Consider the following 22,766-nt stretch of genomic DNA (forward strand, 5'->3'; position numbering starts at 1 on the left):
CTTAGAAGCATACTCTGTTCTCTCAATATTAAGGATTTCTACTCCATCTTAAACTTTTGGAGTCTCTGAGGACTTCTCTTGATTGGAGAGGATAACTTACCTCACATCCCTGTCACATGAAGCTCAGCCTTTGTGTCCTGGTGCAAGGTTACAGTATCAAACAAATACTATGTTTTCCGCATCTTGGTAGGGCTTTAGCATTTCTCTTCCACTCCTCCATTTATGAAGCTGACTGTATGTGAGGTAGAAGTAATTAGGATCACAGGTATCTTGATTATAAACATTTCAGCCCTGCTTACATCATGCTATGCAGCTGTAAAGTTAACTGCAACTCACCGTTCTTTGCTTACCATTTGAAAAAGAAGCATTTCTTTTTCACCAAATTTACTGGAGTGAGCAAAATAACAAAATCAGAGAATAACATGTATTCAAGATGGAGAGTAATCACACATGCATACCAAACTTGTACTAACATCAACCCCAGCAGGAAAAATAAGGTAGATTTTTCACAGTTGGCAAAATCTATGAGTTGTCCCTGGATTTTGGTTTAGGATCTAAGTAACAGAATACACAACAAAGCACATATGTAGACAACAATTGACAATATGAACACTCTTTACTAGCTATCAAGGTGTTTTGGTTTATTTTAAAAGCACATTTATAACTAGACTCTAAGAGGCAAGTGCTTTCTCAAATTCAAGAGTGCAAGTTTAAGTAGGCCACAACTAGACTAAAACATGTGAACTATGCATATCCTTCAAGACACACAAATTCCTTACCTTCTGGTATATTTGTATGATTTTCCAGAGTTTAAAATGTTATTCAATCTTCAAAACAAAATCTAGGAAAGCATCAAGTGAACATGTGAATATCAACATCATATATTATTTCATATTTTGGAAAAAAATAAGAACTCTTGCCCATCTTGGTACATAGAACGAAAGTAAGGCTTCTGTTACAATTTCTCATACTGTTAATGTTTGTTTGTTAGGAAAAAAAGTACATATAACTCACAGTAGATATGATATGCAAACACTGTAAAAATTATGTTCTCAAAAATTTTGCACTTTTAAAACTAGGCATTAATACAATTTCTATATAAAAATACTTCATTTTGAAAAGTCTATTGGCAGTGGAACAGCAACAGTCTATAGAATCTAGATTTTTAAGTTAGATGCTCAAATTCTACAACATCTTTCAGGCTGTTCTTTTATTTTGTTCAGTTATCAAACTTCATCCAGGTATAGAACACTCCACAAATCTTCTTGTGAATGAAATTTTTATTTACACACTGTATCCAGAAGCAGATACATTAATCCTTATACAATTATTTCTCCAAAATGTGCAAGAAATTACTATAATTTTGTTACAAACCAAAACACATTAAAATCAATGGACTTTGGATAATTCACTCTGTGGTGTGCTTAGTACAAATAGTGCACACCAGGTCTGAAACAGAGAAAAGTGTAAACTACAGCAATCTGGATTGCAAGTATTAACTTCATGGCACTCCATCATCACTATAAAAATTCTTTAACCCAACATAAAGTCATAGAAAATTTTTTAGGAATTTTTCATTATCTTTGTAGAATTTAGAAGTTTCCAGACATATCAATGCCATATCATGAACTACCATCTTGTCCATATTTTATCTATAAAGGATGTGACTATTTTTTCTTCTTTGCAGTATTAAAATAATTGAAAGAAATGAAACTCATCCATAGCTTAGCACAGAAATTGAAAATACAGTAACAGAGAAATACTTCCTCAACAGAATTATAGCCCATATATTGCTGGTATACCATTTAAAATTTATAATTCTGATAATCACATAGATGAAACGCATCACCAAAAAAAAAAATAAATAAAAAAATCCTGCACAGATTTCACTTAGCCCAGCACCCAATATTTCTTGTATTTCTCTACAAGAAAGAAAGTGGCTTTAAAAAAAAATGTAAAGTTCATTGGTGAACAAAGAATTTAATTATTAATTGCATTTCAGATCTTTCTGACAGAAAAAACATTTTTATCCAAAGATGGTATTCGCTATGTCAAGAGCAGGATAAGTGCTATATCCTTCAAATTGATAAAAGAATACAAATGACTTTCAGTTTTTTATAACACTGACCTACAAATTAAAAACAAAAACAAAAAAAAAACCTGTGCAAATTTTTATGTTCAAATTAAAGGTATTGTTTTACTCTTCTAATCAATTAACAAAACACAATTGTTACCAGTAATTTCACTTGTTTCATAAGCTCAAACCAAGAAGTTTTATTTCAAAGTTTCATTTTGAAAAACATTGCTCCAAAATTCAGCTGCATAAAAGGCCTGTCTTTTGAACCCTTAAGCTGTTGTGCTGAATAAATAGTTACTTTTCTACTGTATGAAAATCATTGTCAGTTAACTTTTTCTTAGTGCAGCTATTTTAAAACTTCAATTTCTTTCCTTTTTGTTTCTCAAGGTCACATTGCTTCTCTAAATTTTATGAAGTAGACATTAAAACAAATTTTTGTGGTTATTCTGAGTATTTTAAATTGCCTCATAATTAAGTGTTACTGCGTTTATTCTGTATTAATATTTATTATATGAAGTACCCCTAAGATTTTCAAAGTATTTTTTCTGTGTTCTTTCTCCTGGCTGGCCAATTACCTTAGCATAAAATATACAGAAAACTTTTGAATAATGAAACCTGTAAAAATAAGTACTGGGGTTTTTGGTTTTTTTGTCTACTTACTACTGATTTAAAGTATTTCAACCTCAGCGGAAATATCACCACCATTTGTATCAAGAACAAAAGTACTATGTGGTATCCACATCCTAGGCCTCCAGTACTTTAAAGCGTTCCTTTGTGGAAGCTTTATAGGAGGGGGAAATTGACAACAGTAAGTTGACCTGACTAAACAAAGAATATAGCAAGGAAGGCAATTCAACAACTGGACAGCTGAACTAGTTTCAAAAATCATCAATACATAAGAGTGAACAAATAAATCTGAAAAGGCATGGGCATGTGTTCTTACATATTTTTCAATTCAGCAATAAGACTGGGATATTATAGCTTCAAATATTTTGATTTCATCATAGTAACTGCTAAATTAACACATGTGGCATAGTATAATTTTAATGCATTCAATGGTGGTATTAAATGGCAATGAAAATATTTATTATACAGTAATCTTTCAAAGATTCTGTAGAATGCATAGGCCCTCCAGCTTCCACAGGGAAAGAATTTTTAAAGTGAAGTAAATGCCAGAGGTTGTTTTTCTTTTCCCCAAGATGTATGCATCTGAAATCTATAAAAATGATTTTTCTTTTTCCTCCTCACAGACAGAATCAGAACACTGTACCATACAATAGGTTATTGTGCCTTTTTTGAACAAAGTTAGTGATTCTGATTCAGGGGTTGGGGGGGGCAGGGGGGGACGGGATAGGTCTGGAAAGATGTCAGTAGAGGAAAAAAAGGAAACAGAATTCACACTTGCATAAATGTATCTCAATGGCAGAAACAAATTATGTATATAGACAGCTCTGACTTTTTAACTTTTCTTTTTAATTTAAAACTTTTATCAGATAAGACTAAAGAAGAAATCCTTACTCTCGCTCCCTTAAAAGCAAAGGCAGCCTTTATCTACCTTTGTTTTTCTTTTTTTTCTTTTTTTTTTTTTAAACTTTTTTGTTAAACATTATGGTCAAAAAATAAATTAAAAAAATATAAATTTTGTCTATCAATTCAGGCAACCCAAGATGTAGTGCTATCACACCACCTTGCAGCAATAGTGTATTCATTACTAAAGACTCACTTCAGGGGTCAAAAGGCTAGGTTAAAAAAAAAAATAACAGGAAAAAAAAAAAAAAGAAAATGACCTAAAAAAGAAAGCTGTATCATATCAAAGATAAACAGTCCTTTCTATGCTGATGTTTACTAACTAGCAACTCCTACCAGAGATGGAGAAGATGACATTCTAAAATGCTAAAATCTAGGGGCAGAGGGAAGCAGAGTAAGCCTCCCTCCCAAGTCAGTTAGCCACGATCCCTTTAACATAAAAAGGACAGAACCATGGGCAAGGAGGAAGAAAAAAAAAGAAATAAAATAATGCCATGGATTAACATTGCATGAATCAAAGATTACATTGTGGAACCTGTATTCCCGACTGAAAGTCTTTTTCCTTATTGAATGTCAGAATTACTGTAAGCTTTTCAAATGCCAGAATCTTCGACAGATATCATAAACATTTACTTAATTGATTCAATATTTCATATGTCAAAACATATTTCATGACAGTTAACTGAAACATTTTCTGTGGTCAATATATATTCAAACTTTTCCTTCCCAGAATATCAGGGCCTATGAGAATAGAGCTTTAGAGATTCATTTCAAACAACTTCCATCCAAAATACCATTAGTCCTACTTTTTCCTCCTCAAAGAATATTAAGAAAACATAAATAAAAAGTAGAACGATTCAAATAACAGTAGTGTATTACTGCATTTCAAAAGAGAAAAATTAAAAAAAATTAAAAAAAAAAAAATTAGGGGAAAAAAAAAAAAAAAAAAGGAAAATGCTGAAATCTCTATTAGTTTGAACAAATATTGTAGAAATCCTCCTATTAGTTCTGCCCAATCCCTGAAATGGCTTAACAGTTTGTATTTCAGTAAAAGCATTTCCTAGCGTCTTCCTATACTTTCAGGGCATATTTTTTGCCCAAAGAGAGGTAAAACAGAAGAAGGGTCCTGGTAGGAGTTCGCTTATTTAACTCAATGGCATTTAAAGATATTTGATGTCATCCCAATACTGCAACTTCCTCATAGGTGTGATGAATTGACTCTCACAGACTTTTTTTTTTAAAGGCCATTTTTAAAAGAACAAAATACTGAGACAATAAGAAAGCTGAACCAACTTTCTCAAACACAAAGTAGTGTACAGACAATACAAGGCTTAAGAGAAAGGTGTTTTGTTCTTTATTGGGTTTGGGTTTTTTTTGTTTGTTTTTAAGATACCTGCTGCATAAGCATGTCTTTATCACACAGCTCTATTAAGTTCCACATTATGGCATATCTCTATAGAAATTTATAATTAGGAACTCGGAAATCATTTTTAACATTCTTTAATTTAGAATACTGATGTTTTTAACCATGATCATCTTTTTTCAAACAGGCTACTTTAAAGGAATAAAAATCCATTGAACAACTTTCATCGACTTTTACTTATGGTTGAATACACATGAAATGTGCTTTCAATGCATAAAAATCACAGTGGATAGCAGCAAAGGACTTGGGGGAAATTAAGGATAATTTGATCATTCACATTGTGATTAATCTGCACATTGATGAAAGATAGCTATTTCACACTTCTAAAAATAAACTTGAAATCATTCTTTAAAAAAAAAAAAAAAAAAAAGAAAAAACAAAAAAAAAGCCCCCAAAAATACACAAAACACCCCAAAACAAACATAAATCCAAATGCATTACCTTTCTTTTACACACAAAAATGAAATATCATTATGGCAGCAAAAGATTTTGATAATAATGAAAGTCTGTAAACTGTAATTCAATCTCTTTTTGTTGTTGTTGTTCCCAAAGTGCAAGATGCAATATTCCAATAAGCTTTCAGTAGTGCTTTTCCTGTAAATAATCCTTCATTTTGTTTGGCAAAGGCAGTTTCTGAATCAGGTCTATTCTGGTGTACTGACGTATTACAAAACGACACAGGTATTGTAAAGAACGCACCTGCATAAACCGAGATACTGGATTTGTTAGTCTCACTGGATAAGTTGCAGATCCAGGCAATCGGGATCTTGAATAGCAGAAAGCTCCATTTTCAGAGTCCCTGATCGAATGTTCAATTAGATCAACTATAGACGTATGCCCCTCCACATCCGGTTGTTCATAAAAGCTAAACCTACCATTTGAATGTTCAATTCTAGTGTGAAGCGTTTTTCCATGGGAACGAAAACTCAAACTTAAAAGATAACGATCATCAGAACTATCTCGAACAAGAAACGAGCCATCAGGCACATTAGCTAATTTTCCCTCTGCCTCCCAACGTGTAATGGGGCCCCAGTACCATCCTTGTTTTGCAAGTTTTTTCAGTTCTTCCGTGAGACTCGTCACAACCATAGGACCACTGTTCTGTACAGAATCATAAACTCTTCCAACTCCAGGGGCAGTGTTAGGATCAAAATTTAAATGGCAGCGCATACTTTCAGCCACATGGGCATCTGTGCCATTCAATCCATTAAAGTTCCTTTGGATTTGATTATTCTGCATTGGAGGTAGCAAAGGTGAAAGTGGAGGGACATCACTATGATTAACTCTTGGACTTTGCAACACGACTCCTGTGGTACCAATCAACAAACCATTCACCGCCTGGTCCACAAAGATATCTGGTGCAACTACTACATCCTGATCCACTTGACTCTCTTCTTCATGGAAAGCATTTCCCCCCACTTGAGAAGAAACAGTTGAAACTTCCATAGGTGAGGAACTATCCAGACAGTAACTACGTGATCCTTCCAAAGGATACATTCCCTCATCTAAAGGCACAGTATACTGAATGTAGTCCTGAGGCATTAATCCAATAACTACAGGCACATGTTCATCAATATGAAGATGCAAGTCCCCATTCTGAGATTCCGTGTTTTTCAATGCATTGTTTTGTTCCTGGAACACGTTATCTGACTGCAAGTCATGGAAGTCCTTTCGAACGCCATTCAGTGCTGGGCTTGGATTAGAGGAATGGACCAAGGCCTTGACTTTCACTTCCATTTTTATGCAAGTCTCTTCTGAATTTGTAGGTCGAAGGGGCCATGGAGTTGGACTGTAATGATGATTACGGAGGGAAGTGGATCTCAGAGGTCTTTGAGCTCGCACATCTTTGAAAGTTATTGGAGCAGATGACGAAGAAAAGGTGTCATCATCTGCAGAACTTCCAGATGGTGTGCTGCCTTTGCCTTTTTGCTTTTGCTTTGCTGAAAGCCTCCTTTTTAACGTACCCATTAAGCTTTCACTTTTTGATCTATTTTTGCCACCTTTTTCGTCTTCACTATTGACTTCACAGCTAGCCAAATCTTTACCATAGCAGCTGCCAAACAGGGAGTCATCTTTTCCAAATTCACTTAATGACGGCTGTTGAACCACTACAAAGTCACTTTCATCTTTACTTTTATTTAAGTTAAAGGACTTGCGAATTGTTTTGAGACTAATTTTCTTCATTATGACAAGTTACCAAGTCTGGCTGATCAGCAGTGCTTGTGGTGATATAGCCCTAACACATGCAGAGCAGCTTCAGCTTCATTTATGTGTTTTATCCAGTCTCATTTAACTTCAAGAGCCATCTCCTGTAAGTAAATAAAAAACAATCAACTTCACAAAAGAAATATTTTTAAAAGTATTCATAAGGGTTATTTTTTGTTGTTGTTTGTTTTTTTCCTCTAAACAAAACAGAAATTGCAGTACTTAATTAAAGGGAATCAAATGCATAGAGAGTAAATAAATAGATAAATAAGCATATAGAGTAAATATGTATATGTTGACTTGGAAATCAGTAAGACTTAAAATACGAATATGTTACCGGTGCCTTGATTTCCACAACTTTATTCTGCTTTTACCATGCTGTTTTAAAATACACACATATCACACGCACATATATAAAACTGTAAAGCAGAGAGCCATCTCTTTCTTTCAGAAGGCATGTAAAAACATCCCCACAAAAAATAATTGCAGAACATAAAATGATGTAATACACACTTCCCAATAGTGGTCCCACATACAGGTTAAAGCATGATTAGTCACAGTCATACTTTTTTTTCAAGTCAGTGAAAATAGAATTTAACTGCAAAATAACATCTACTGAGAGAAAATAATGGAAGTCCCTTCCCAAACCTCTATGAAAAAAAAAAAAAATTATTTCCAAACTTTCAGATACAAAGGAGGTCAATTCACAGGCTTTCAATGCCTAGTACTACTACTGATGTCAAGTACTTCTGCCAAGACTAAATGGACACATCTTCTCAAGTCCCAGGCAATTGTTCCAACTGGCATTTTCTATAGTCATGTGTACACATATGAACACATGCCCATAAGCCTGACTTTTCAGCTTGTTTTTCTTCAGCATTGGCTAAACCCAGCCAAAGCAAGCAGCCCTACAGAGAGGGGAGAACAATGACAAGGGAAATGGAAGAGATTGGGAAGAAGTTTCTGCCTTGAAAGTAGAGTAGTTTTAGTAGCAATCATTATTCCACAAGCATACAATTACACAGCATGTTAGCAGAACAAACTGCAGCAGCAAACTTGGCCCTTGGCAAAATGAAGGAGACCAAGAATCCTAAAATATACAAAAGATATATGTATAAATAAAATATATATCACAGACAGAGAGACAGGCAGACAGAGAGAGCCACCTCCTCATTCTGAAGACAGGTACCAACTTTTGCAGACTTCAAGAACACAAATGCTAAAGAATCATATCAAAAACTAAAAGACAGTGAAAGGAGACTAAGGATTCTGAACTTTTTCTCATAAACAGCAGAAATGTGGAAGCTTGATTTACACAGATTTGTATCCTAGCCATCAATTCTTCGCCATCTGCATCACGCTACTTCAAAGACATGTTCTGTTTTTATAAACAGAAATCTAATATCTAAAAAAAATCTTAAAAGAAAAATCTCTATGGCAGCATACATACAGAAATGACAATGTCATTCTTTGAGAATGACTACTGAATACGCTTGAACAAAACATGTTCTACGCTTGTCTACTTTAACAGCCAGTATTTTTAATCAAACAAAATGCCTGACTACCCAAGCCCATGAAAGTCTCTTCCTATACTTGTGATATCTCACATCAAGAAATTATAAAGAATTACAATTCAAATATAAATCTCAGATACAGATACTATACACACACACATATATATATATCCAGAAGTCCAGCTCATTAATACAGGAAATGATAAAAATTATGTGAATGACAGTCCTGACATCTTAGATGTTTTTTTATTCAAGACAGAAAAAGCAAAAGTATCATGAAGTCAAATACCCCAACTGATCCAAATATTCTTCTTCACATTTACTTCAGAAAAAAACAAAACAAAACAAACAAACAAACAAAACACAATAATTCTGCATTACATATTAATATGTTTAAACAGTCCTCAATGTGAGATAGGCTTAACATACTTGCAAGTAAAATTTTTCACTGTCTGCATCTACAGAAGTTGAAACAGAAGAACTCAGCATGCATTCCTTCCTGGAATACATTAAAGCAAGCTGCTGAATTTCATCACAACTCTCAACATTGCAGTAGCTTCACTAGTATTTTTTAAGAATTATAGCATCACTGGAGTCTTCCACAGATGTGCTCTTCCAGTGCCATCTGCTGTACTGTGCATTTAAGAAGTCTCACTAGGAATACCTCTGGAAATTTTTCTGGCAGGTATTTGCCAGAAATAACCACAATCTGAAGCACATTAATGTACTCCAAAGCTTGCTTACTGTAAGCAGAAATAGTTGGAACACTGTCTGAAAGCAGGAGATTTATCAGACCATGAAAAAGAACGAAATGTTAATGCAGTTTACAGAATCAGAATTAAATTTTGGCTCATCAACTTCCAACTCAAGCTCATTTCCAAATCCTTAAAATCACACAGATTGATAAAACATAGGCATCCTGACAAATAGTATCAGGAACTACTAGATTACTATCCATTAAATATCATAATCTTCTTCATGCTATTAAAAAGAATCAAATCTAAATTTGTAAACCTCATATTGAAGGGGAAAAAAAAAAAAGCAACAAAACAACATCAACACATTAGTCAAAACATGAACTGTTAATAAACAGACACAAAGCTAAAGCTTTACAGGTTGACAATCAGCCACATACTCATATACTGTTATTACATTGGCACTAGATTTATGAAAAATTATGAAAGCTCAAAGTAATAGTTTGTGAAATCTATTTAGATGCTGTAAAATGGTTGCAGTGACTAACAGGCAAATACTTATGTCAATGCGCTGAACACAAAAGTAGAAAAACAAAAGTGATCATTTATAATTATATGGCCTTTAATCATTTCTTATCTATTTCACTCTTCCAGGTTAGGCAGTCATTTCCTTTGACAAATATCATTAAAAAACGCTGCCTGAACATTCTACTACCAAAATAAAACCACATTAACTTTTAAGGACTGAGACAAAAACCATCACACTACAAACAAACAGCACAATGCAATTTACGATTGTGCAAAGAATTGCCAAATTTTTAATAAAAATACCATCACTAAATATTGTCTGGTACTATTAATCAGTAGTGCTTCAGATAGCTTAAATTTTCCTAACAGAAATTTAAGTTGATTTATTTTTTCCCCCTGAAAAATCTGGAGATCAATTAGAACATATATAATATTTATACAGAATCACAGTAAGAACTGCATCATTTACAACTTCCAGCTAAGCATGTCTTTTTTCAAAACATTTGGCACAACCGCTTATGGAGCTACACTGAAAAGAATAATGTTGACAGGAGAGTAACAATTATTAAAAATACATATCTGGTGATTTATAAGCTCCAACTTTATGTAAAGAAAAGCTTTTCCACTCTGAGACCTGTCAGGCATCAGAACACTTTCCCCAGAGTTGTGTAATCCCTATCCTAGGTTTCCAAGAGCCAACCACATAAACTCTAAAGAAAGCTTGTCTGATCTCAGGGCTAAGAGGATGCTGAACTTGAGATGTCCTGAGATTTCTTTCAGACTGAATTATCCAACAGTTCTACGACTGTCTGAATATTTTGGACTGTCTGAATTTTGATTAAACTTAACATTTTTGATGGACTTCACACAAAAAATCATTTGAAAACACAGGAATTCCAGCTTTCAGTGCAGTACTACAGATTTGTTAATTCTAGTTTTGCTACTGCACAGAAGAGCATTCAGATTATAAAGAAAATAAAAAAACACTAGAATAAGCTGCGAATGTACTGTAACAGGCTTCTTCGGAATCAAACCACAAGAGCCAAGTAATGTACTTGAAATTTATTATATTTTTAACAATTATTTTTATACTCATGTATAAATACCTTTAAATAAAACAAAAAAATGTTTCTGCATTCCCGAGGTGTGACAAATACTAGATTTTCATTACAGTAACAGAATGAAACTCAGTCTAATTAGCCGGAGAAGTATGAAGCATCATTCTACTGTCCTCCCAATCTGTTTCTAGAAAATACCCATCCATTATTTGGTAGGACGTCTCAATAACAGCATCTTAAGGAAACATAGATTACGAGAAAGGTGATTTGTAAATTCCTAAATATCTGTACATACTCCAGCACTCCTAAACCTACTGAAATAAATAAGCAGGAAGTAGTTCTACAAGCATGTTCCCATTCTTTTTACTTTAATAATGAAGTCATAATAGGTTGGAAGATATATCTTCACACAACCAATACAAAATATTGATTCAAGATATTTTCTTCCACCTAATCGTAGTTTTAGTCATAAAAGTTATATACAATATATTCATTAAAACAAACGAGACACTAAATACCTATGTCAAACACCATCATTTTCACATAGAACATTTTATTAAATACACTATGGCAACTTTCTGACTAGACTTGCCACTTAGCATGATGGTAAGCCTTATCACTTTCCTGATCTTCAAGTAAACTCCTACATTATATTACTCTTTAAAAAGAAGAGTCTTTAACTGAATCCATCTAACCTCCATCGTATACGCTTATGCTGAAAGTTCCAATTGCCTTGAAGACAACAAAACAAATAGACAGTTTTAGTAGTAACTTCCTCTGTAATGGATGAACACTGTTTTAAAATGCGTATGAACTTCATGAAAGTTTATCTCATCCTCTCTTGAATACCTGTTTTTTCCTGAGTAAGAATTAACTCAAATGCATAATTTGAGGAAAAGAACAGATAAAAGCTCATCTGAAGTAATTTCAACCCTTAGAACAATTCAAAAATACTTAACACTCCCAATTTTGAAGTTAACTGCGCAGAAACTTGAACAGAGTGTAGATATTATAGACCATTTGTTTATACATCCACATCCTATGATTTGAACATCTGTGAAAATTTCTGTCCATTTCTCTAAAGGCCAATATTGCTGAACAGGTATTACACATAGAAACCCTAACCCCTAGCAAAGAATAAGCAAGGTATGCCTTTGATAATAAGTAGAAAAGTGGGGTAAAGTAATAAGGAAAAAAGTGACAGAAAGAGACTTTTCTTCACCAATATCCATCCATAGAATTAACTTTATGCAAAAGCAGTAATGGAACCATTTACCCCGACTGCTGTTCTCTGTTGGAAAAGGATGTGTCTTGATCTGGAGATCTGGACTCCTTTGTTAATCCATGCCTGCTTGCAGTAAGTCCTGTTCTTCTTTCCCATATTTGGTTGCAGGACAGAATATTTCTATCTGATTGGTAGTTTTCCCCTGGGAAATTGCCGAGGAGTGTTAAATGGCATATTTGTATTACAGTTCATCTGTGTATATACAGTTCTGTTACTACAATAATTGCATAACTACAATAGACAAGGCCAGTTACTAACATTAAACATCTTTGCCCAAAGCTCCATAACCCTCACACAAGGATAGACCTGGATTCATGGGCACATTCATCTGGTATGCTAAACTGAAATCAGAACTAGCCAACACGAGGACAGAAGCCTGATACTATTAGTTCAAGATCAGATGTGTGTCATTAGATCAGCATCGCTATGTGAGAAGTGAGCTTTGGGTAGGCAAGTAGGTGACCAGCCATCTCATTCATTCCTGCTAAACCTCACACCAACAGGTGGGAATCAACACTAAAACATGGAACAAAGCACACCACACTTTTTTTATATACTTGCCAAGTGTGGCACAAGTATCATCTTCCATTATTTCTTTTAAGCAGTGTATGGGAAATTGGTAATCACAGCCTGAACCTCTGATTAATCAGCTGAGGCAAGTGTTGGGTCAGCTGTGGGAGAGTAATTTAGCTGTGCTCCCAGAAAGTGTGGAGCTTGACTCCACCTCCTCTAGACCTCATTTAAGGGCTGACCACTACTAAGGTAGCATCTTGGAGATTGCTCCTTGGTGGAGGTTACTTCAGTGTTTCCCAGCAGACTGAAGGCTTCCATATGGGTGAGTTTTTCCTGTAAATAACCTTTTGGATATTTGCTATTATCTTTTCATTATTGTCACTGTACAAGCAGACATTTGGTAACATAGTATACTGCTAAAATAAAATAATAATAATAATCAGGCATGCTGAGAAAACACAGGGAAAAATAAAGGCCCAAGCTGGCTTCCAGACCCTCATGATCAGTGAGGGGAAAATGAACAAACAAAAATAACAGAGCAAATCAATTCATGCCAAATCAATAGAGAGAAGAAGTGAACCATTTCTGCTGAATCGAATGAGTGAAGTTACTAAAGAAACCTGTTCTGCATAGTAGTTGTACTTTCTCTGTTGGAAATCATATCCATCAAGTGCACATAAATCTTTTTCATGCAGAAGCAGACTAAGAATGAGAATAATGCTCAGTCAGGCTCAATTTTCATCTCTTGTTATTTTACCAGCCTGCAACAAGCTGTCTGTCAGCAAAAATTAAGTTTAGTTTCATAAGCAAAGGTTAGATTTACCACAAGATGATATACAAGAATTTCAAGTAGGACTCCATCCCACTTCTTCCTGAGAGAAGGTACATACACCAAAACACTTCTCTGATGTAAGGTATGCTGGTACCCTCATCTTGGCAACAGGGAAGACTTTATGCTTATCTAAGATCTCAGTCCTCCTAAACAATAAAACAGCTATGTGAAGAGCCAGAGAAAAGTTGCAAGACTGCAATGTCCTATAAACCAGCTTCTCATTAAGTTACAAGGACCAATAACATGTTTTGTAAAAAGGAACAAGTTTTCAAACAAATTCGCTAAAAGATTTGTGCCAAGTTACCTGTAGTAAATTGTACAATGGTTAAATGTAACACTTTGGGCAATTAACTAATTCTGCACCTTCTTATTCAGGAGCAAAAATAGTGTGAAATGAAAATAGCGTGAAAAGAAAATAGCAAAAACTAAAGAAGATGAGAAAGGACAACCAGTAAAAAATAAATAAATAAATAAAAATGTACCTCTATGCTTACTTTTATGAAAAAGTATACACAAATACTTGAATCCCAGAACATGTGTTGAAAAGACCATAACCTATCCCATCATATGAATGCAAGCACCAGAAACTAATTCTTAACGCAGTTTCTTCTTGAACCCTGATACATACCAGAAGTAATTTTAGAAACACTGTCCAAACATTTAAAGCACATGTCAGAAAGAAAGAAAAAAAATCAACTAGAATATTCTCTCAAAGTGATTTTCTGGTCAGCATTAATCTGACTATTCTTTCAATATTAATGTCAACATGACTGTGAGAAAGTCTTTGAGTCCTTCTCAAAGTAGGAATGAAAACACTGAGATATGCGACAGCTGAATATTATCATTTCTTAAAAGTTTATCTTTTCATTTTGGGCTACTTCAGGATGGTGCTTCTCTTCTTGTTGTAGAAATATTATCATTGTAGAGAACTTCTAAAATATGAAGAAAACCTGCTGAAAAGGGCCTGATACCCAGGTGTATTTTCATGAGGATATAAAAGAGGTGCCGTGAAATATCTTTCATACATTATCAAAACAAACTTTCAGCTTCTCAAACCAAATCTGCTTCGGCAATCAGCTTCATAAACCACCAGACATATATTGAAAGGGCAATACGGAAACGCACCTCTCAGTTAATGCATGTACACGAGTGTCTACATCCTCAAAAATACTCGAAAGGAAAGAAACGAGGGGCAGCAGGAAAATCCAGGAAAGTTAACAGAAACTGTACCATCACAGTAGTTCGCTACAATTCTTGCCAGTATAAACCTATCTTTTATGTTGTTGTTCTCTCAAAATTAAGAGCTGCTAATTTGTAATAGTAATCAAATTTACCTGTCCAGTTCAGCTGTAAAGAAAATAAGTTGTAGTTCAAAATCTGGAGAAAGTAGCATTTGTACACTATAGCACTAACCAAGAAGTATGACTGGCAGTGATAACTATGCTCTTCCTAAGCACAATATAAGATATTCTCTTTCTGATGAACAGAGATGAAAAACCTAAGAAACAAGCCAAGAGAACTCTACAGTCACATTCATTAAAAAAATAAAAGTTAAAATCAAATTTTATGTTAAGCACACTATCAACACAAGCAAAAGCTTTGTAGAACATAGTTGTAAAACTATATCAGCAATAAGTTACAAACTGCTCATTTCCCTGCTTTACTTTATATTTATCTGACATTAAAGAACAAATGTAGCTATATTGACCTTTAGTTCTACAAATAACATTCACGTAGCATCATCAATGCACAAAAACAGAAAAATATCCTGTACAAATACTTTTAAGGTTGTAAAGTTACTTTCTAAATATTAAAAAAAATTCCCATTGTTGAAGTACCCCAAGTTATTATTAATTAAAATAAGTTGAGTAAGAACATATTTTTCTTCAAGCAATAATCCGTATGTAGACATCTAATGAATTGCACTAGTTAAAAAAGAAGCATTGTTAAAACTCTAAGTTTCCTCTTATTCCATGGAGATTTAACACATGCAGCAGAAGTTGAAATAGACAAAAAAGAAAAGATAAAACAAGCTTTTAAAATGAACAGATGGAGAATAATTGGAAAATGTATTATCAAAAATAATAATAATAAAAATCCTGCTTTTCCACCCAATCTGCAATTGGAGGATCTCTGATTTAAGATTCCCACTCCTATTTTCAGCTCATCGAGAAGATGCACATACTTACACATATACACAACAAAACAGCAGTCTGACACTGCACTTCTTCCTAACTATTCCATCTTGGACCTTGCAACTCATTAAGGTTGCACCTGTGGCTTCAAATTAACCTCAGAGATTAGCTTCTGACTAGGGCTGAAACACACTTCAAATTCACATGACCAAGTAGGCAGCTCGCTGAGATATTTGCAGCTATCATCCTCACCACTTCTACCATGACATTTTCAATAACAATAACAGCTTTCTTTTGTTAAAAGATACCACTCTATTCTCCCAATTTAAGATGCAGCAATCCTTTATAATGCAGTTAACCCTCAATAAATAGAAAGATTAAGTTGACCCATTTATGGTCTGAGTGGAAAGAGAGCACAGGGCCTTGAAAAAGAAGAGTGAAAAGATCTTTCGTATGTAATGTTTAATGGTGTACAACATTCATACATTTCACTTAAATCTCAAAGCACACAGAAGGGAAAGAAGTAGTTTAATAAGAGGAAGAGGATGACCTCTGCTTTTGGACTTTCTTCATTAATTATCAGAGGGGTAAATACAATTTATTTGCTACAAGACACCAAAAAGATCTTACCCTTCTCCTTCAGCCCACATAAAACAGCTTAATATCAATACAGCATAATACTTGCCTCATATAAAAGCATTAATTTTCCACAGAACTCAGAGACTTAATAAATTTCAGACTTGCACAGACTCCTACATCTTTCCCTTTAATTTTTAAGCACATTAAATCTGTCGTTTCCCTTAATTTCTCATAGTGGAAAATTCTGAAACAACACATAATTTAGTTTCTATATATGGAAACAGCTCTATTCTATAAATTCCTCAGCTGTGTGAAGTGAAAGAAATCTCATTTCTGCGTGTGAAATTCATATTTTTTTCACTCATTGATTAAACACTTTTTTTCCAAAATAATAACCAATTGTTTTACTACAAATGCAGATCATTAATAGAAATTCAACATGCATAATAAAGTAGATGTTACCATTCAGTCTAAGCCTGAATTACATTAAGTGAAACATGAAGTACCTGAGATGAAAGTGCATTGGCTGAATTTAAATAAAAATTACTTCTAGACAAGCCTGGGTTTCCAAGTCTTTGAAAAAATAACAACTAGATGAAACACTCTTATACAGTAACTTATACAAAGTAAAGGCACTACTCAGGAAACGAAGTTCCATACTCAGTTCTTCAGAGGTTAGAGGATATTCAGCCAAAACAGTTACATTTTGTCTTACTTTCTGCAGAAATAAAGCTTGAGCAAGCAAGGCTCTTTCTATTTGGATACATCACAATCCCTTCAGGACTGCCAAAATTTTCATCAATTTAGCACATAAAGGGTACCTCAGCCAAGATAGCAACCATTGCAAAAATTCATATATTCTTAGAAAAATAAAATCCAAGGCATGGATATTGCCAAATACAGGAAAAACTTCCTCTAGAGTTCAAAAGTTAGTCCAGGACAAGGGAGGAAACTGAGATTAAATAGTTCCAGTTGTCACAGAGCTATGTGTTTCACAAAGCTGTTTCATTGTAACACAAAAAAGTATACTTACCTCAAAATATCAAGATATCACATACGTTCATTAGAAGCAAAAGTGATGTGTTATAGTGATGTAGTAACAATCAAAACACAAAAGGTTTATGCAACATTCTTTATATCGCCATAATGAGAAATCACAAGCAAGAACATTAAAAATTGAAAACATTTTCTACATAACATTATTGGTTCAAATTTTAAGTTTTTATTTCTAAAATCTGCTAACTCCACTATAATTCTACTTCCCCTAACTTGTAAAATAATCAAAAACAACTTCTGAAACAACTTCTAATCCTATGTTTTCCCTCTTAAACAACAGCATAATATGAAACATGGTTTTATACCCTTTATCTGAGCTATTTGCATAGGAAACATTAAAAAAAAAAATTCATCAGGGCTAAAAGTTCAAGAACTCAGAAGTTGAGAAAAGCCAGAAGTTGCCTGTGCAACTCTTTTCTGTCTTGCTCCATACAGAAATCAAAAATGTTTACATTAATTCTACTCTTCATAAAGCTTTGAAGTGTATGATCCTATAATTTACTTACAGCATACTAATTAAACTCCAAATTCCAGAGCTCACAAACAGAATTATTGGCTTAATTAAGGATTTTTGCTGTCTCTATATCAGACTCTTAAATGTTAATGCATAGGCATTCAGTGCTTCATTCAATACTTAATGAGTCAGAACACAGAGAGTTCAGTTTCCACTGTTTTAGATGGATTCATAAGATGAATAAAAATGTATATGCACCAATAGGACAAAATAAGGCAATTTAATTCCAAAACCTGAATTCTGAACTTTCTTGTAGAGGATCTTGAACAACTACCTACTTAAAACTGAAACCTCCCTCATATCTCCATGGAAGTATATAAGGTCAACAGAACAAAATGAGTGTGACTCAAGTACTTGATTGCAGCAGCAAGTTGTCACCCAATAAAGGAGATCAATTAGTTAAAGACTGTGGTGCCTTTCAGGAATTTGCTGACAATACAGAAATAAGCAGGCAAAGAACTTTGGGTTTCATCATTCTGACGTACTCAACCTTTCAGGATACCTTCTACTATTGTCCTCTATTTAGTAACGATTCAACTTTCTGAGATTCTGTTGAATTTTTAAGTTCTTAAAGAAAGTAAATTCAGACAGACAAATAGGCCGACAATCTCTAGACATCTCTAGAGTTTAAGCTTTATATGAAACAAGTGATGATTTTGCTAACTGGTGTCTCCAGCGAGACAGAGTATTCTCACAGTTCCTGCCACATTCTGCTTGCAACACAACAGATCTGAGGCTGACGGCCTGCTTTCCAAAAATACAATTCAAAGCAATGTACATTTTGACAAACTGCAAAGGTCATAACTACAACCAGTTCTATCTAAAATAGATTTAAAGCTTCTGATTTTCATCCAAGTTAAGATTTTTTTCAGTACCTAACCATACATGACTCCTCCAAAACTCAACAGGAATTGCGAGTATATGGGGCACAGAAGAGTCAGGTTCCTTACAAGCCCACAAAAACTAAGACCTTATATTTAAGATGTTGTTCATCAAAAACCCTCTCTGCTACACACGCACAAAGCTCATTAATCAATGAAGTACTCAAACACCAGAGTTGCTTTTTGTTTCTGTTGTTTTAAATTAAAACCTCTTTAGTAGCCCCTCCCCTTATTTTTGCACACCAAAGCTGCGCTCTATCTGGGCAAAACTTTACCCAGGCCTACTTCATGGCTATGCATTACTCCTCAGGCATCTTCTGAAAGGGAAACAAGAAACTGCCTGTCATCACCTCACAAAATCATGTCAAATAAAATATGGGCACAAACACTTCTTTTTCTGGACATCGTGAGAAATGGATAAGCTATCACAGTATCTCTACATATCACAAAAAGAAAAATATCAAACGACAAATTCTAGCAACTAGGAGAGCAGTCCTAGGCGTGATGAAAGGGAAATTCTCACTTATTCTTGTTTAAGATATTCTATTGTAAAGAAACAGTTTAAGATGAAAGATGAACTGGGCCAGAAAGTCAGTCTGTATACATGCAAACAAGGAAAGTTTTAAGTAATTTTCTATTTAATCTTGTATTGTAGAATGTTGCCATGTAGAACCTATGCCTAATGCAGTTCACCCACAGCGTAGGACACAATAAAGAACAGTATCAACAAGATGCTTCACTCAAACTTCTGAATCCATTTTGAAGGCAAAAAACTATACAATACATCAAGTATGAAGAACACATTCTTGCATACAGTTACATCAGCATCTCATTTCTATTCTGGAACACCTATGCTACTTAGCAAGATGCAATCAAACAGAATAATATTGATCTGTTTGAGGCTCTGAAAGTACCAAAAAGAAGGGAAAACTTAATCCAAGGAAAAGGTTTGCATACAAAAACATTTTTTTAACAATCTTATAATTTCTTCCCAAGTGAATAGGCTTCACTCTGTCTCTCTTTCCCTCTCTCCCCACCTCTACACAAAATAGTTATCAGATTCTTAAACCCATCTTCATCATGCTTTTAGATATCAAGATTTTAAGGCTGAAAACCTCAAACCCAGAAAAATATAAACGTTCACCTCTCCATAAGTATCCTACACAATCTTCCTAGTTACACGCAAATGATAACATTGGCAGTTAGTGTTACAAAAGGAGGTTAAAAAAATAAATTTGGTTTAAATATAAAGATTTAAGATGAAAGTCTTAAATATAAAGATTTAAGATGAAGTCACTTCTTCCAAGTGACTTCATACCTTGTGTTGATGATGAAAGTATAACACTTCTCATTACTGATAAATAAAACCATTTGAGTTTTATGGACAAAGACAGTAATAAACGCTGATAAAGTACTAGAAACCACAGTCATCACAAGCTAATATAATAAAGAAGCAAACTACTTCAAAAAGTGAGAAAAAATCATTTTAATTCAATTTTCTAAAAACTCTGGTACATGAAAAACAGTTAAATAGGTTCAGTTCACTTGGCATATTCTGCAAGTGGAAAAAAATAACTTATTCCGAGGAGTGAGCAAGACCAGATTCAATCTGCCTTTAAATAGTTAATCTGAAAATAAATCCAAGAATTCCTTTTGTTTGAACACTCCCGACTCTCCTCATTATTTGTTCTTACTTAATGGCTTGTTATCAAATTTGATAGTTTTGTGATATTTAATAAGACACAAAATGTCTACTGCCCACATCTTCAATTTTAACTACCCCAGTAATCATATTAAGCTCTGGATACAATCAAATTTGGTGGCATTTGAGGGTAGGAGGAGAATTCTCACTCATTCTTTCAAAACTCAAAGCACATTTCAACCTTATGGCTGAGGTTCCTATAACACAGCTAATCACATTCCTCACACTGTGCCTTGATAAACTGATATTTAAGTAATACAACAGTAATAAATGAAGCTTCACTTGCAGATTCTGAAAACATTTCCAGAATCTTCAAAATCAGAAGATGTTTCATAGGAGGCAACTAAACAAAGATCATGTACCATCTTGTTTCTTAGCATACTGCACGTAGAAACAATATGGAAGAAGGCTCATAATTCTGTTCTTTTCCACTGTTAAGATTCCAAATTGTTTTTATTCTAATTAATCTTCATTCCAACATATTCTGTTTCTAGTATCCCCAGCATTTTATTTGGACTCTCTATGATTGATAAACTAGTTGCTAGACAACGCTAAGACAGTTTTAAAGCTTTATGTTTAAGAAAGTTTTAAAACTTTATGAAAGTAATACTTTGAAATGAGACATTTGAAAATGATCCTTCTAAGTTGTCATGATTATTTTATTAACTGTGTATTCCTTACTTAAAATTGGTACCAGCGTTAAATACATACCAAGCATTATGTTAGGATTGCCTTCAGCCCCAAGTCTAACCCATTTTATACACAGAATGAAAAACACTATCTGATACCATAACCAAGTCTCTCACAGATTGAATTAATGAAGGAAAATGAGGGCTTATTTACAGACAAGCCAAGGAGAAAGAACACGAGAGGACTTCTTGCTGCTTAGAGACTGGGAGCTCCTCAGTCAGGCTGAGGCCAAAGAGGAAAGCTTCCTCCTCATAAAAGTACCTTCTGTAAGCAAGCAGCTGCTGCATCCACAGTCTGGCAGCAGAGCCTGGATGGGTTGACCTGAAAATGCATGTGGACTGTTTTTCCAAGTTCTTTGTATTACTGTCTGCAGTGGGTCCTAACTCTGCATTTGGGAGAATGAGAATGTAAAACACTGCTTATTTTAAATATTTTCCCTCCCATTTTCACTGGCAGAAGGCCCAATAAGAACAAAGAGTAATTATCTTTTTTATGGTTTAGAGCTTAGCCATATAAGGGTAAAATTAGAAATGGCTGTCTTCAATGTACTGTCAAATATACAAGGTAAACACACCTGTACAGAGTATTATCTCCATCTAATGTCATAAAACTATTTTAATATTTGGTTCCCCTTAAAAAAGAAAGTACAACATTACATAGGTTTTCTAAATTGACAGTCCTTTCCAGCCCAGAGTGGAAAAAAACCCACATCCAGTAACACTACACAACTAGTACGATGAGCAAAATAATAACACAGTTTTTATTGCACAGGCAAAACATCTTAGCAATTTTTTTTAATGAAGTCCCAATTTGCCGGAGTCTAAGCTTTTTACAAGACTGCACCAGTTCTGACAGAATTTAGTCTAAATGGAACTTCTGTGATTTTGGGTTAAAACTAGAGATTCTTTAATCACTCGTGGTTAAGATCAGGTTCTTTTCTTTTTCTCTTCTTTATGCCCCTTCCAAAACTACACTGCAAGAATCTGCAGCTAGAAGCATCCTCCATGGACAGCACATCTAATGGAGAAAGAATATCTTAGTTAAAATTTTTAGAGAGACACTGTTTCATCCTGATGCAGACTGGAGAGCTTTCAGGTTGGTTGTTGTTGCACTGATTTTTTTTTGTTCATCATTACTGTCTGGGGTTTGTTCTGTTATTGTTGTTTTTAAGAAATTTTCCACACAGTTCTAAATAAGCTGATTATTTTAATATTGAGTATCAGCCCAGTAAAGATTAATTTATGAACAGACATTTAACTCAATGGCACTACTCACAGTACATTCTATTTAGCTTGCAATCGAAGAATTGGAGTATGAAACTGAGGAACTTCACATCGATGCATAAATTCCTATATGCGGGATCAAAGATAAAGTTTTGACTGTCTATACAAAGTAACATGCTGCATGAAATTTATACAAACGCAAAGCCTTTAAGATAGCTATCTCCAGAGTGGGGTCAAATTTCTGCAGAGCCAGGAGTACAGGAGCTCTGCTGCAAAAGCTGAGCTTGAAATTTCAAGCATGGAGGGGAAAAAAAAAGGATGGGGGGGGG

General features: G+C 34.3%; 1 protein-coding gene across 4 annotated transcripts in view; it reads right to left on the reverse strand.

The window, feature by feature from the left end:
• Window positions 1-1,262: 1,262 nt before the first annotated feature.
• Window positions 1,263-22,766, reverse strand: part of SOCS6 (suppressor of cytokine signaling 6) — a 27,846-nt gene continuing 6,342 nt past the window's right edge. For 3 of the 4 annotated variants that reach the window (XM_015855180.2, XM_015855177.2, XM_015855178.2), the window contains exon 2: window positions 1,263-7,336. In XM_015855180.2, coding sequence (XP_015710666.1) covers window positions 5,607-7,211 — 1,605 coding nt within the window. In that variant the 5' untranslated portion in view covers window positions 7,212-7,336 and the 3' untranslated portion in view covers window positions 1,263-5,606. Of the gene's footprint in view, window positions 7,337-12,303; window positions 12,455-22,766 lie in introns of all 4 variants that reach the window. The other variant, XM_015855179.2, reaches the window with a different exon arrangement.

The sequence above is a fragment of the Coturnix japonica genome, chromosome 2 (assembly GCF_001577835.2).
Source record: "Coturnix japonica isolate 7356 chromosome 2, Coturnix japonica 2.1, whole genome shotgun sequence".
Classification (NCBI taxonomy): Eukaryota; Metazoa; Chordata; class Aves; order Galliformes; family Phasianidae; genus Coturnix; species Coturnix japonica.